This window comes from Hermetia illucens, chromosome 2 (assembly GCF_905115235.1).
Source record: "Hermetia illucens chromosome 2, iHerIll2.2.curated.20191125, whole genome shotgun sequence".
Taxonomy (NCBI): domain Eukaryota; kingdom Metazoa; phylum Arthropoda; class Insecta; order Diptera; family Stratiomyidae; genus Hermetia; species Hermetia illucens.
Genome location: NC_051850.1, coordinates 166,237,142 through 166,252,477, shown reverse-complemented (window position 1 = coordinate 166,252,477; position 15,336 = coordinate 166,237,142). Strand labels below are relative to the sequence as shown.

General features: G+C 42.3%; 1 protein-coding gene across 1 annotated transcript; it reads left to right on the top strand.

The window, feature by feature from the left end:
• Positions 1 to 3,855: 3,855 nt before the first annotated feature.
• Positions 3,856 to 4,840, top strand: LOC119648245 (glycine cleavage system H protein, mitochondrial). Its single transcript, XM_038049882.1, has 3 exons — positions 3,856 to 4,176; positions 4,252 to 4,527; positions 4,598 to 4,840. The coding sequence occupies exons 1-3, from the start codon at positions 4,041 to 4,043 to the stop codon at positions 4,693 to 4,695; spliced, it is 510 nt and encodes a 169-aa protein (XP_037905810.1). The 5' UTR covers positions 3,856 to 4,040; the 3' UTR covers positions 4,696 to 4,840.
• Positions 4,841 to 15,336: the final 10,496 nt, after the last annotated feature.

Sequence of the window (15,336 nt, the reverse complement as noted above, 5' to 3'; positions counted from 1 at the left end):
CAATGAGGAGAGATACAAAAGTCAACTGCGAGAGGGACATACAAAAGGAGGGAGAAGTTCGCAAACGATTATCCGGCAGTTCGACAGACATCATAAAACGTCAGTCTTTTCTTTAAATGAAAATTGTATTTGTTTGTGAATAAAGTTTAGTGAAAAGTAATCTGCCTTGGAGACGAGTTATTTCGAATATTACCACGATAATGCAAGTGTCGGTAATACCCCAAAGTGGTGACCGTGGCGAGCGTCCAATCTGTTAATTCATTCTTTCTTTACGAGCCATTTAGTATCGGCTGGCCCCAGTATTTTTTACAATGCAAAAAAATCAAGTTTAAAAGCAAAGGAAATTTATGAACGGGTGTTGAAAGTGTATAAGGACTCTTCGCTTTCGATTAGTACAGTAGAAAGTTGGGTTGCTGAATTTAAACGTGGTCGTACAAGCCTTGAAAACGATCCACGTGAAGGGCGTCTAAAACAACAACAACACCAGAAATTGTAGGAAAAATCCGGGATATCATATTGGAAAATCGTCCAGTGATTGAAAGAAATTTAGTAGAAGCCCTAGGCGTCTCATTGGGCAATGTGAGCAATATTTTGACTGAAGTATTGAGTTTCAGAAAGCTATGTGTACAATAGGTGCCGCATTTGCAAACAATGGAACAAAAACACATTCGAATGCGACTTTCTCAGCGACATTTAGAGCGTTTTCGAAAGGATAAAGTCGATTATATGGATCGATTTATCACTCTAGATGAAGGTTGCGCCTATCACCATGACCCTGAATCAAAACAGTGGAGTGAACCTGGTTCTTCGGCTCTGAAGCGAGTTCATGTCCAGAAATCAGCCAAGAAGGTATTGGCATCAGTTTTTTTTTGAGATGCGAGAGGTATTTTGTTTGTGGATTACTTGCAAACTGGTAAAACAATAAATTCTGAATCTGAGTGTAATTATGCGGGTTCTTGTTCCACTTGGAACAAGTGGTTCCCGAAATATCGGTATTTGTAGGAATAAATATCCACACCAACGAAAAAGAAACAACAAGTTTTTTATTATTTCAGAAAATTCTGAATATTAATGTAATATTTTAGGCCAGCTGTAAATATAAGTTGTGAAATAAATAAAATGTTTTAATTAAATTGGTGACCCAGAAGAACTCGCCCGGTTCGAGAATAATTGGAATAAAATTTCCGATTGATTGGAACGAGGAGAAAAGGCAGGTTTGTGCGGAAATCTGCAATTGTGACGATTGTGCCCAGGTAGAGCGAGGCAGCGCAGCCAGGACTTGAGTGAGAGCCGACATCGTCGCAGGGCCAGTTTCGGGCTGTTTTTTGTGTGCCGTGCACCAGAAGGAGCCCGACGCAGCACCGCGAAAACGGCTTTGAATGAGCGATCGCAGGGAATTCATTTCGTGGAACGTCATGGTCGTGACCGCCACGTGGTTGAATTCTGCAGAGGACGTCCCGTATCAGCGCCGACTAGGAGACACGAAAAATGCCGTTGGTTCTTTTGTGCCCCCGATGTCTAGTGCTGAAATCATCAGTCCGTTGAGCCATCAGCCTCTAAGATGCGGAAGCTGATTTCGACGACGTCACCGCAGGGAGCCACCGACGAGGATCATCGCGCACGCTTAGGAGCCCCAGCCTCAAAAACGCTGTCAGTGCAAACCGCCGCAGGGAAAAAGTTTTTTTTAAGTTGTAAAATTTTGACATATTCCTTCCGTGTCCTGAATTTCTAGTTAAAGAATAAATAAATATAGAACCGCCACAAGAGACGGTGACGATATTCTTTTTAAAATTCGTCGTTGGAGTTCCGTTCTCGTGGCGATTTTTTTATTTTAGGTCTGCGCGTCAAACGTCCGCTCCGGGGTATATCGGCGGATTTTGCTGATGCGTGTGTTTCTTTTGTCTTTCGTACGGGCATTTCGGGGTGCGATCTGCCGTCGGCAAATTAGGGTATGTTCAAATTCGATACAGCCGCGTCCTCGACTCACCTCGCACCGTTTAACTTAGCTATTGCCATGCCTCTGGACAACAAAGGCGCGGCAGGCCCATCGGACCCTCAAGTGGTCACCCTCGCTGTGCGCGTCCCTCCTTTTTGGCGAAGGAACCCGGAGCTGTGTTTCGTCCATTTGGAGGCGCAATTCCAAATGTCCGGAGTCACAGCAGACGCGACCAAATTTAACCACGCCATTGTAGGCTTGAATATGGAGACCATCCTCATTGTGGCAGACATTGTCAAAACGGCCTCCTAAAATGTACTCAAAACGGAGCTAATTAAGCGTCTGATGGTAAGTGAGTCAGCTAAGCCGGATCACTTGTTGGCAGGGTTAACGTTGGGAGATCGAACTCCCAGCCAATTGCTTCGCAAAATGAGGCAATTGAGTGGGAGCAAGATGACGACGACTTGCTGAAGTCGCTCTGGCTCTGACGACTTCCGGAGAGCACCCAGACGGTCCTAGGGTGCGTCTCCGGTTCTTTGTAGGCCCCAAAACAAAGAACACACGAGAGATTGTGTGGCCTCCGCGCGTTTGACAAATCTCGGCAAAAACTGGCTGATGCTACATTCTTGGCATTTCCTCAACAAGATGCACCCCTAGCCGTTTTTGTTGATGCCTCTTACATCACAGTAGGTGCTGCTCTCCACCAAAAGGTGAATCAAGTCTGGCAACCGTTAAGCTTTTTCTCTAAATAGTTGAACTCGGCTCAACGGAATTGCAGCAATCGCGATCGAGAACTGCTCGCCGCGAACTGGAGCATTAAATACTTCCATTTCTCCCTAGAAGGCACGCCGTTCACAGTGGTCACGGACCGTAAGCCCCTCACGTATGCTTTAAAACAAAAGCCCGATAAAGCGTCCCCTCGTCAGCTTCGACACCTGAGCTTTATAAGTCAGTTCACGTGTCCGGCAAGGACAACATAGTTGATGACGCTTTGCCACGTGTCTCCGAGATAAACATCCCCGCTTCACTCGACTTCTCGGCTATTGCCAAAGAGTAGGAAGATGGCGCAGTGCTTCAGAGCCTCAAATCCAACCCCAAGTACAAATTTCGGGAGTTGTCCATCTTCGGCTCGAATCTCTCTCTCGCTGCTGCGAATACTCAGAGTACTTAATATAATAATAAAGTGCATTTCAAACCATAAAATTATGTTTTTGATATCGAACCGCAAAACTTAACGTAACCATAAGAAGAAGAAATTTCTTCAATTTCGTCATTTCAAATACGAGTTGCCAATCCACTCCAAAATTATCAGTGATCCATGATCTATGCTGTGTATTAAGATGAAAGATAAGGGTCATAATAAAAGTTCACATCGCTCAGAACATACAACGTCCTCTGAATATATGTAACATGATAATTGGCGAAGAATGACAAAATTAGTTTTCTGTTGGCAATGGTTAGGAAGTACAGGAAACACGGAGCCAAATCGTTACAACGTTACCGTTACCGAAATAAAACTTTTCTGCTTCCAGTTTGCCTGTGCAAACTCCTTCTTCATACTCTGCTTAATTATTTGCCTGTATCATTATAAAGATGAAAACTGAGCCCACTTAGTTCCTTCTGGGAGCCAAGTAATCCTCAGATCAGAATAAAGAGAAACTAAGCTTCGGTCGATTAAACAAAGTATATAGAAACAAAAGACACTTGAAATTAAAAAGACACTCCTTCATTGGCTACAAATTGCTCGTTATTGATTCAGATATCTTTTCGCATTTCCCCGCCCACTGAAATCAGTTCTAATGAAAGTCTCACAAATCTCACAGATTGCCTACAGATAAGAAAGAACCTGGCAATGCTGACGTAGACCACGTGTTGTTCATATGTTTCTGTTTTTTGCTCGCGCATTGACAGATTACTAAGCGGGCATCGGCCGGGGCCGGGTGTTATGTCAAACTGGGGGCAAGTGCAGAAAAAAGTTATCATCGGGGGAGACGCGTTCTTGGGGATTATCGGTGTTAATCCAAGTCTGTCTCGCAAACAAGCAGCGCGTTATTGAGCGGCGTGTAATCTGTGTTTAGGTCTTCTTAGGAGTGCTGTCGCGAAAATGGTTCTATCACAGAAATTACTCAATTGCAGTTTGCGACTGCTGAAGAGTTCGCGACCGGTGCAGGCACAGTTTAATGGGATTTCCTCAGCAAACTATTACAGATGCTTTGGTATCTCAGCAGTGAATCGAAGCGGTGAGTGTTGCGTCGTAGTGTTCATGCGATAACCTTTGTAATGGATTTTTCGTGTTCGTTAACCTTTTTTTACAGAGAGAAGATTTACAGCGAAACATGAATGGGTAACAGTTGCGAATGGGATCGCAACAGTTGGAATCTCACACTATGCCCAAGACTCTCTAGGGGATGTGGTTTTCGCACAGCTTCCTGATGTCGGCGCGAATATAAAGCAAAATGAGGAATGTGGGGCGCTTGAAAGCGTGAAGGCTGCCAGCGAAGTGTATTCTCCTGTATCTGGAACCGTTACCGAAAAGAATACGGCAGTCGAGGACTCGCCTGGCCTTATCAACTCTTCGTGTTATGATAAAGGTGATGCCATCACATTTTGAATCGCTAAAAACATGTTTATTGACTTTACGTTATTGCGACTCTCCTTTAGGTTGGCTATTCAAAGTGAAGCTCATACAGCCTGCGGAATTGGAAGAACTCATGGATGAAAAGAAATACGAAGAGTTCTTAAAATCAGACTCGCACTAGATAGGCTGATGTTCCGAATGGACCTTGATTGTTATGTTAAAGAATTGAATAGAATTAATCCAAAGATGGTGTCTAGTGATATGTGAAACATTGGTAGAGCTACGCTTAACCTTTAATAAAATGTGTTTTTATGATGTATTTTAAATTGACTACTTCATCATTAATCATGGTATTTTATGTAACCATAGTCAGTAGGGTGTTTCGAACAGGGGTAATAAGGGGGTGGGTTACGATTTTAGACGTACTCATTTAGTAAGGAATCTGCAATCGCAATCATCGTGCTGACCAGCACAATCCAAATCCAAACTTTTGAAGTGAACACCGATAATAATCGGCAAGTCATATATGCGTATAAAACTAAAAACGTACTTCAGTCTGGAAGAGCTTCAACTCGAACAATCTATCAAGAACCCTGCCCCGTACTCCTCACGCATTCTTGCTCTGTAAAAACCAACCTGCAGTTTTTCAGATTTCGGTTTCTTGGTTGAATTCTACAGCTGGTTGCGGAAGTCCGCATTGTAATGTAAAGTTACAGGTGGCTAATTGATAGGTTTCGCTAACGAGATTTCGGACGATTAGTTTCCGGGAGGTTGCCTTCTCGGATGTTAATCCAGGTGCTCAAACTGTTATTTCCTAATCTTACAAATTTACAGTATGAAATAAATGGAATTACTGTCAATTATCCATTTTTCCAAATGAAGAACGGAATGAAAATAGGATCAAAACCTCTCTCAGTACTTAGCCAAGTTTCTGCATTAGAAAAACAGTTTGAGGATGAGTGATAGTAGCCGGGAGAACAACCCGTGTAATTTAGTACAATATTTCCGACATCTACGCCAATTTTCACATATAACCCTCAGTAATCTAAACGAATAATCACTATAGATGTCGGCCTTTTGGTGCTAATTTTCTTTCCAATTTCTGCCAATTGCAAAAGACATAGCTGCCCTCTATTATTGTAAAATAAAAAATAATTCATATTTAATATTGCTGGTGTCTCTGATTAACCCGAATATTTTTGATGATTACCTGTCGCGTGGTAACTAGGGTTTTAAAATGTCGTGAAACTAACTTAACGACATTCTTTCTAAAGAAGAAGGAAAAATTTTCGGTGATACTCATATGCTTGGAATGATCAAATTATTATTAAATTATTTTGCCTTGCAGAAATTGAGAAGAGGAGTATTTATCATCATATCAGGTTGAATAAGCGTCAACGTATTGACCGTTGAAAAAAATGTTAGGTCCAAGGCAACCACATGAACCTGCATGTGTTTGCAACCCTAATTACACGGAATTGTGGGAAATTTGTAGTTTGATTGGGTTATATATATTATGTATATTATTTGGTGGTCAAAGCGTAGTATAGGTCCCAGGGCGATTGGTACCCACGATGGAGCATAAAACCTGGGAATGCCTGCTGAACCAACACCAACAGCTCTACTACCAAACCCTATCTCCACCTCCTCGTGGTGACCACTGGGAGTTCTTTCTTAAAGAAAAGCTGCAGACGGAGAGGGATGAAGGCGAGTCTCCCGCGTCTAAAAACGGGGCAAAATGTACCAACTGGTCCTCCAGGTTGGGGGTTGGTAAGGACTGACAACCCTACACGGAAAACAACTTGTTACGAAGCCACAACAGGAGCCTCGGACTGCGGATTACACAACGACCAACCCGGCACCGACAACGGAATAACGATTTGCGCATTTACTCATGGAACATGCGCTCCCTGTACAGAGATGAAACTGCTGAGCAGCTAGCCGATACCCTGTCCCAATATAGGGCTGATGTAATAGCGTTACAGGAGATGTGTTGGACAGGGATCGGTTTCCTGGAGAAGAGCCGCTACACTATATATTATAGTGACCATCCAGTAAACCATGTGCTCGGAGTAGGTTTCTTAGACAGCCAAAAAATGAAACTTAGTGTTATCGGCTTTGAAAACATAAGAGAAAATAAGCCGCATTAACCTTCACGTCCCTACAGAGGAGACTGCAGAGTCGAAGAAGGATACCTTTTACGAGGCAGTACAACAAATCCTCGAAGCCTGTCCCAGATATGATATCAAAATCGTACTTGGAGATTTTAACAGCCAAGTGGGGAAGGAGCCCGTATTCAGGCGATACGTTGGCTCCCATAGCGTTTATAAGGATACCAACCATAACGGACTGCGGATTATTCAATTAGCAGTGTCACACGAAATGGTTGTTGGAAGTACCTGGTTTGCGCGCAAAGCGGTCCACAAACATACGTTGGCCTCTCCAGACCGGATCACTATCTACCAAATTGACCACGTATTGATCGAACGCCGCCACCTCTCAGCCTTGATGAATGTCAGAACATATAGGGGGCATTGGCCATATATTGATAGACTCGGATCACTATCTCGTTGGCATGGTGCTCCGAGCTTGAATAACAACACCACCCAGAATCCCCTCTGACAATCAGGTGATAGTTAACACTGACGCCATCCACAACACAGAGGATCTGGAGATGAAGTATCAACAAATGATCTACACAACCACCTGAAGAACGTTATCATTGATACGGCCACAAAGATACTTGGCCCCAGGCGCAAAAGGAGTCGGAACAGCTGGTTTGACGATGAATGTAAGCTAGCAACGGAACGGAAGAATGCCGCATATCGAGTAATGCTACATTCTCAATGAACGCGGGCACGAGCAGAGACTTATCACGAACTCCATCGAGCAGAGAAGCGACTTCACAGACGGAAAAAGGAAGCCTGGGAGAACCCACAAAGTCTGAACTAGAAAAGTACAAGAGGCAACCGCACGAGGCGCCCAAGTTTTACCAACAAGTCAGCAGGATGAAGCCTTATACACCTTGATGCTCATCCTGCCGAGACAAAGAGGGAAATCTGATTTCCCACAGAATGGGCATATTGGAGCGATGGGTTGAGTACTTTGATGAACTACTGAACAACCCGAACATCGACGAGTTGGAGGTCCCGCCAACTGAAGACGACGGACAAATGCTGCCACCACCAAGTATAGGAGAAACAATCCGTGCAATTCATCGGCTAAAAAATCATAAGTCGCCAAGGAGCCGATGGAATTACAGCCGAATAAGTTAAATATGAAGGCGACCAGTTACACCAAGTAGTTCATCAACTTGTGCTCAAGGTGTGGGACAGCGAATCAATGCCTGACGATTTAAAGTCGCCTGTTATAGCATAACCAGGGTAAAATTGTACACAGCCATGAGGGAATTCGGTATCCCGACGAAATTGATAAAACTGTGCTAGGCTGACCCTGACCAATGTGTGAGGTCAGATAAAAGCAGCAGGATCACTTTCAAGACCATTCGACATCAACAACGGTCTACGACAAGGGGATGCCCTATCATACGTCATCTTTAACCTGGCCCTCGAGGTAAATCCTCTTTAAGTCCACCCAACTATTGGCCTATGCTGACGATATCGACATCATGGGAAGAACGACCCGAGACGTATAAGCTGCCTTCATCCAGATCGAACAAGCGGCGATCGGCGCGAGATCTTGGGCTGCACATTAATGAAGGTAAGACAAAATATATGGTGGCAACGTCAGCACCGAAAACCAGCCAACCAACATCATCAAACCGCACTGGTCAAACAGGAAGAATAAAGATAGGAGACTTCAACTTTGAGAACGTTGATAATTTCTCCTATCTAGGGTCGAAAATCACAACCGATAACAACTACGGTGATGAAATCCGCGCACGGTTGTTAGCAGCCAACAGAGCCTATTTCAGCTTAAAAAAACTGTTTCGCTCGAAACGTGTCACCATAGGGTCAAATCTCTTACTGTACAAGACAACCATCTTGCCGGTCCTCATGTATTTCACGGAGACTTGGGTTTTTAGCAAAAAAAAATTGCGAACTCTTGGCCGCGTTCGAGAGAAAAATCCTCCGAAGAATTTTTGGCCCCCCTACATGAGGATGGACGTTTCCGTAGCCTACATAACGACGAAACCTATGAGCGATACCACGATGGTCAGGTTGTGGATAAAATCCGGCTCAATAGGTTACGGTGGACGGGTCACTTAATCCGTATGGATGAGGATTATCCAGCCCGGAAAATCTATAAGGGCAATATCTATGGTAGAAAAAGAAGACGAGGCAGACCCTGCATAAGATGGAACGATGGCGTAGGTCAGGACGCCAGACAGCTTTTAGGGATATCGAATTGGTGGACCTCGGCGCAAAACCGGGATGTCTGGAGTTCCTTATTAAGGCAGGTCTAGACCGGATACCGGTTGTTGCGCCGTTGATGATGATGATGAATCATTTAGTCAAAAATTTAATACCATTCTCGGAAACTACATAAAATTTCTTCTATTTTTTTCATTTATTTTTCTAAATCTACATTATTATTGTCCAAAATTTCTTCCAAATAAAAGTGATTTTGAAAACCGAAAACAAACACCTTTAGCAAATTAATAATGATTATCGTTGGCGCAACAATCCATGGATTAGGGCCTTGAAGTGTGTTAGAGCACCTAATTCAAGACCGCAACGGTACACTATAGGATTACAGTACCCTATAGGAGGCAATGTAGTCAGCATTGACGCTCGTCCGAGATTATTACCCTGATTTGACTTAGGTACTCATTCACAGTTGGGTCGACTGGTATCCGAAGTCAAATCACGATACAAATACCACTACCACCAGTGAGATTTGAACCGCGACTTTCCTAACCACTCAGCTATCCGGACAGTAAATTGCTGATGACCAATTACTTAACGCGCAATAATTTCACACGAAAATGATAACTTTGACTTATCATAACTTTGGTAATAATAGTACGATTTCAACCCTATTTTTCAAATATATGCCGTATATTATGCTCTAAGTTCACCCATCATTTTGTACTCCTGAGATGAACTGAAGTGGGTTCTTAGGTAAATTTCTGTTAATTTATAATAGTAAGATACCATTATTAACTGTATTTTGAGGCCTAGATTTCATATACATATGTAGATGCACTACTTTCAAAAGTTGTCCGAAATATGACTAATATCATGTCCAAATTTGATTGACTTCCAATTATTTTTTCCTACCAAAAAATTTCATGAAAATAAGCCTACGAATGTGGTTTCTCCCCTTAAGGGCAACTTTCCAGTAAATTTTCAAAAATTTAGTAATTTACTACTATGTATTAACTTTATTGTATTTTAAGGACTGGTTTTTATAAAGAGGTTTGATGATTATCTTTTTGAGAATTTTCGGTTTGGCAAGTTTTGGGAACAAACCTCATAATCAGCAGAAAATTATACCTTTGGCTCCATGTTTGAACACACATAGTCCCCACAATTTCATGATAATACCTAGCTTGGCGGTCAAAGGGTAGTATAGATCCCAGGGCGAAACGTAGATTGGTACCCACGATGGAGCATAAAACATGAGAAACGCCTGCTGAACCAACGCCAATAGCTCTACTACCAAACTCCATCTCCACCTCCGCGTGGTGATCGCTGGGAGTTCTTTCATTATGAAAAACTACAGTTAAGTCCTTAAAGGTTTAACGTTAGCGCTTGTCTTGTGACTTAATCCCACGGTCTTCTTAAGACAGTCTATACCAAGTGCATGGCTTAGCATTCATACTGGCGGATGCATGACATACCTAAATCTCTACCGAACTAAAGAGTACGGCACCCGTGTTGAAACGCAACACGATGTCGGGGCGCGAAGGTCTCTTCTTGCTTGAGCATAACCACAGCCCCCATGAAACTCCCACTAGGGGGCCTACCACAAATAACCGAGCTGTACTCACATACAACGGGAGTTCACCCGAAGTATGAGAGTCCAGGAGCTATTCCGGTTCCCATGGTACCAGTATACCCCTGGTAAGGTTTCGTGGCCAATTACCACTTCAGATGAGTCCCCGTGCAGACTCGGGTCTGATCGCCCTGATTAGGCCTTTGGAGCATTCGCCTACTACATCACGGCCGGCAAACCAAAGTGAGTACAGCGTCTCCCGGTGCTATGGAGGTTCTCCTCGACCACTTGGTTTTGCTTTGGCCGACAGGGTTGCCGCCCCGTCTTCCTCACCGCTACCTCTGAGCACCAATATGAAAAACTACAGACGGAGAAGGATGAAGGCGAGTCTCCTGCGTCTAAAAACGGGACAAAATGTACCAACTGGACCTCTAGGTTGGGGTTGGCTAGGGCTGACAACCCTACACGGAAAACCGACGTTACGAAGCCACGAAAGGAGCTTCGGATGGGATGGATCTTACAATGACGAACCCGGCAACGACAACGGATCCTCGGCGCAAAACCGGGATGTCTGGAGTTCCTTATTAAGGCAGGCCTGGACCGGATGCCGGTTGTTGCGCCGTCGATGATGAATACCTAGCTTAAGACGTTTCCATGTAGATTGTCTGTGACAGACGTCTTTCTGTCTGACATTGAATAAATTCCGGTTTGTTTCTTCCTCTATACTTGAAAGTATTGCTCCTTGCCGGGGTTGATCGCAAACCGTTTTATTTAGGGCTGAATTGCCGGAATTATGTCTGCAGATTGAGCGAAATTAATTAAGCGAGAGAAGAGAATGAATTCCTCATGAAGGAAAAGTCTCAATTAGTAATAGTTCTGCAGGCAAAAGCAAATTGGCTAGACTTAGAAGCCACAATCATGTGACAAACTCCAAAGCTTAAACCGCAATCGTAATCGTGAATATTTCTCCTCAGACTCATTTAATGAAGTAATATTATTCTCTGAAGTCATTACAGTAATTCTAAACACAACTGCAATATCGCCCAAGAGTATTTTTCTTATATTTGCAATTTCTTTAGTAAACGTTGAATGGATTTTTTAATATGGTGCCATAAGTGCAAAAGTCAATGAGGCCTGTGGTGCGGCAAATAAGACCATCAGCTGTATGAACATGGAAGCTTAGGATAGCTAAAGGATAGAAGGAGGGGTATGTCTTTATGATGGGAGTGTTTTGCAATTATTTGCAATTCCGCACGACGAGATAGTGGTATTGAGCGTTATGATTTTCTTTTACTTATTATTGGGATGAGCTGATAATTTATTTGTCAATAAATTTTTCAGATTATTTTATACTGGTTTCGGTTCGATATATCGTACAGTGATTATATATAGTATATAATACCACTTCCCAATTAAGAATTTAACCTGAAAAGTAAACCAAAATAGTATACATTGTGTTGCGCAAAAATATGTTTCCTACTCCATTAGTACCATGTTATTACCCCTCGTTTATTTGGAAGAAAAGTTTTATGATAATTAGTTTCAACTCGTAACAAATAATTTCGTTATTCTATTAGTGACATAACGCATGCATTACATGCAGTTGGTGGAACATTGAGTAGTTTTCCTCGAACGTGACCTTCTCCGAACAGTAGTCTAGCAATGCAAATCGTTAAGATTAATCTGGTTAGTAACTTTCTACTAATCCGGAAATAAAAAATATCGCTAACCGATCTAGCATAGAATGGATTGAGATTAATTACCTAAGCATATGAATGCATGTATGAAATACCCGCGTGATACGATTCTGAACAAATAATAAGTAATCTAGCTCACGACATGAAAGTAAACGACCTTCCTTTTGACAACCTGCCTCAAATTGTTGTTAGTAAATTTAAACTACTTTAAACAACTACATTAGATTGAGGCATATACACAGTGCACGAATATATTTATATTTTCGGGTTTCATTCATGTTTGAAAAAGTTCTAATCAATTTATCATTGAAACAAGCCCATTAATACTTCGAAAAGTATCGATCTAAAATTATTGATTTTTATCTTTGTAAATAAGGAAATGTTTTCATTCGAGAATTACTTGTATTAATAAGTCATCTAGGAAGCAGAAAGAAAATAATGCTTTTTCGTGATAGTTTTTGAATTAACTCGTCTAGTGTTTTCAGTACGAAATTCTAAGCGTTGCATGACGGATGTTAGGCTAAAAAGTAGAAGTCCCTTGATGCCATCAGGAGTATACTTCTGGAAATTACATATTAGACCACTTCTTATGTTCCTTCTTCCTTTTGTAATTACTATGTGTCGGCTCTGTCGACGAACTAGGTCGATAGCAAAAGGCTTAAATAAATTGATGAAAACTTGGAATAACAGTGGTAGCCACTTTCCACGTCCTGCTTCCATGTAGTAGCGGAGACGGAACACTAGGACAGAACAATGTCAACTTGATGATAGTGTTGAGATATTTACATTTCCAAGTTTTGGACAAAACAGTGAAGATAAGATTTCCTAAATATACAAACTAATCGACGACTTCGATGTTCAGCCCGTTATTGCAACTAAATATACAAACTAATCGACGACTTCGATGTTCAGCCCGTTATTGCAACTAGGAAGGTCACTAGTCAGGTCGGGAACCTTGGTTTAGCCTCCTGTTCCAGATCCAGAACAAGCCTCAGCGTCTTCAGTGTAATTGAGGTGTTGGAGCAAAAATTACACAGTCGATTGAACTCCTCTACATGCTCCAGACAAGGCAGCATTTAAAGACCCCTCGAAGACAAGAGAAATAATATCTGCAACAATATGCAATCCTGGCGTATTCCACTTTGCACCTCAAGTTCCTCTGAGATTTTACCTCGATGCACCATGTAACACCACGCTATTATATGTGCCTCTGATAATAGCTATTAGTTTGTTCGGAATGTTCCTCCTGCGTAGAGGATTTCAGATACACTCCCTGTTCACGTTGTCGAAAGCTTTCTCGAAGTCAATTAGATGAAGGCGAAGCGGCGATCTAAACTCCGCTCACCATTCCACAATAATCCGAGTGGTATTGATGTAGTGGGTACAAGAGGATCCAGGGTGAAAATCAACCTGTTCTCTGTCGATCAACATTTTGAGATGTGTTTTGATGCGTTCCAGGATGATTTAAGTTAATTTCTCGAAGCACGCAGATACCCCTCCAATTGTTGTAATCAAGGTATATTTCTTCGGAATCTTAACCATCATCATCTTCTTTCACTTATGTGGAATGATCTCAGATACTCAATATGTATGTATGAGTGGAAATAACAACTCTGGAGAAATTACAAAAGCTGCACGGAAAAGATTCGCTGGAGATCGTCAAGACGGATAGCTTTACTCCACTTAAATGCGTTAATGACAAAGATAATTTCGTTTTCAGTTGGAAGAGGAGTCTGTATTCGCATGTTGATGGCTTGCCATATCATCCACAAAAAGTGAAACTTCATCGGATGTTATAGGATTCCGAATTGTGGTAAAGTGTTCCTTCTTCGACTGCTCATCATCGTGAAGCCTACCATTGACATCACTAATAAGACCATCATGTAATCTATTCCTTGACGCCGTATACGGTGGCAAAATTATTTTTATATGCGGCAGTCTCCCCTACACTCGTGGGCGCAATCTTGCACTCTTTTACCAGAAAGGAAGCTCTAGCGCATCTCGCGTTTCTGTGAAAGACTTATACTTTTATACCCTATTGTCCGGACTACAATCAAGTGGGAGGAGAACCTCCACGTGTCGGCAATAGAATACGCAGTAGTCGCTATGGATTGAGACAATCAGAACCGAGACTGCACGGGGGCTCATCTGATTTGACAATAGATCACAAAACCTTGCCAGGGGTACACTGGTACCATTACAACCAGGATAATCCCTGAGTTCACGTGTCTCAGAAGAATTCTTCAGCTTGGTTATAGCGGTTGGCTCTCTAGTGGGAGTTTCATGGGGGTTGTGGTTACATTCAAGCGGGGGATCGCATGGTGTTGGGTTTCAACACGAGTGCCGTACTCCTTAGTTTGGTAGAGAATTAAGTCTTGCATACACCAGTGTGAATTACTTGAGCCATGCACTCAGTATAAACTGGTACCGTTGTGTTTGCCTCAACAGGACTCTGATTGTGGTCACAAAATCATCCCGTGTTGCCTACAAATGCCTCATAGCGCCCAAACAATATTCCCTGCTCATTAAAAGCTCCTTTTAAATTCTTGTGTACGCCTATCTACCTGCCTGTCTGTCACAACCGATTTGCACAGAAACCGCCGAACCAATTGCCACGAAATTTTCTGAGAGGGTGTGATCTGTGAATCCCTTTACATATAGCAAAGTTGCAAGTACCACCATTTTGTATTAAGTTTAATGGGGGCTCCCAATACATGCAAAGGGGAGGGGTAGGGGATTGTAAATTTTTTTCACTAAATATATGAAAGGGTTCGATTGGTATTTTTCGAAACTGTTACCTAGTATCGGAGAGAGGAGTGGAAAACAAAATGTGTTCCCCAAAAAATGAAGCAGGTCTCATTCTGAGAACCTATTCAACCAAAAAATGATGCATCGATACGAAATCTAGGTCTGAAAATACATTCGAAATCGGCTCAAGTAAATTAATGACAGCGTACTAATATATTTAAGAAATTTATCCGAAAACCCCCCTTAACTTCATCCTAGAAATACAGGATTTGGAATTGGTATAAGGGATAATGTGTGATTGTGTAAAACAAAACCTTATTATAATCGATTCTGTCTGTCTGCTCCACGCACTTTTCTCTGAAACAACCGCACCGATTCAAACCAAATTTCGTGGACATATGGGAAAATCTCACGCGCACAGTGAGTGAAATAAATTTAGGTGGAGTTTTAAAGGGGGGATGTAAAATTTTTTTACA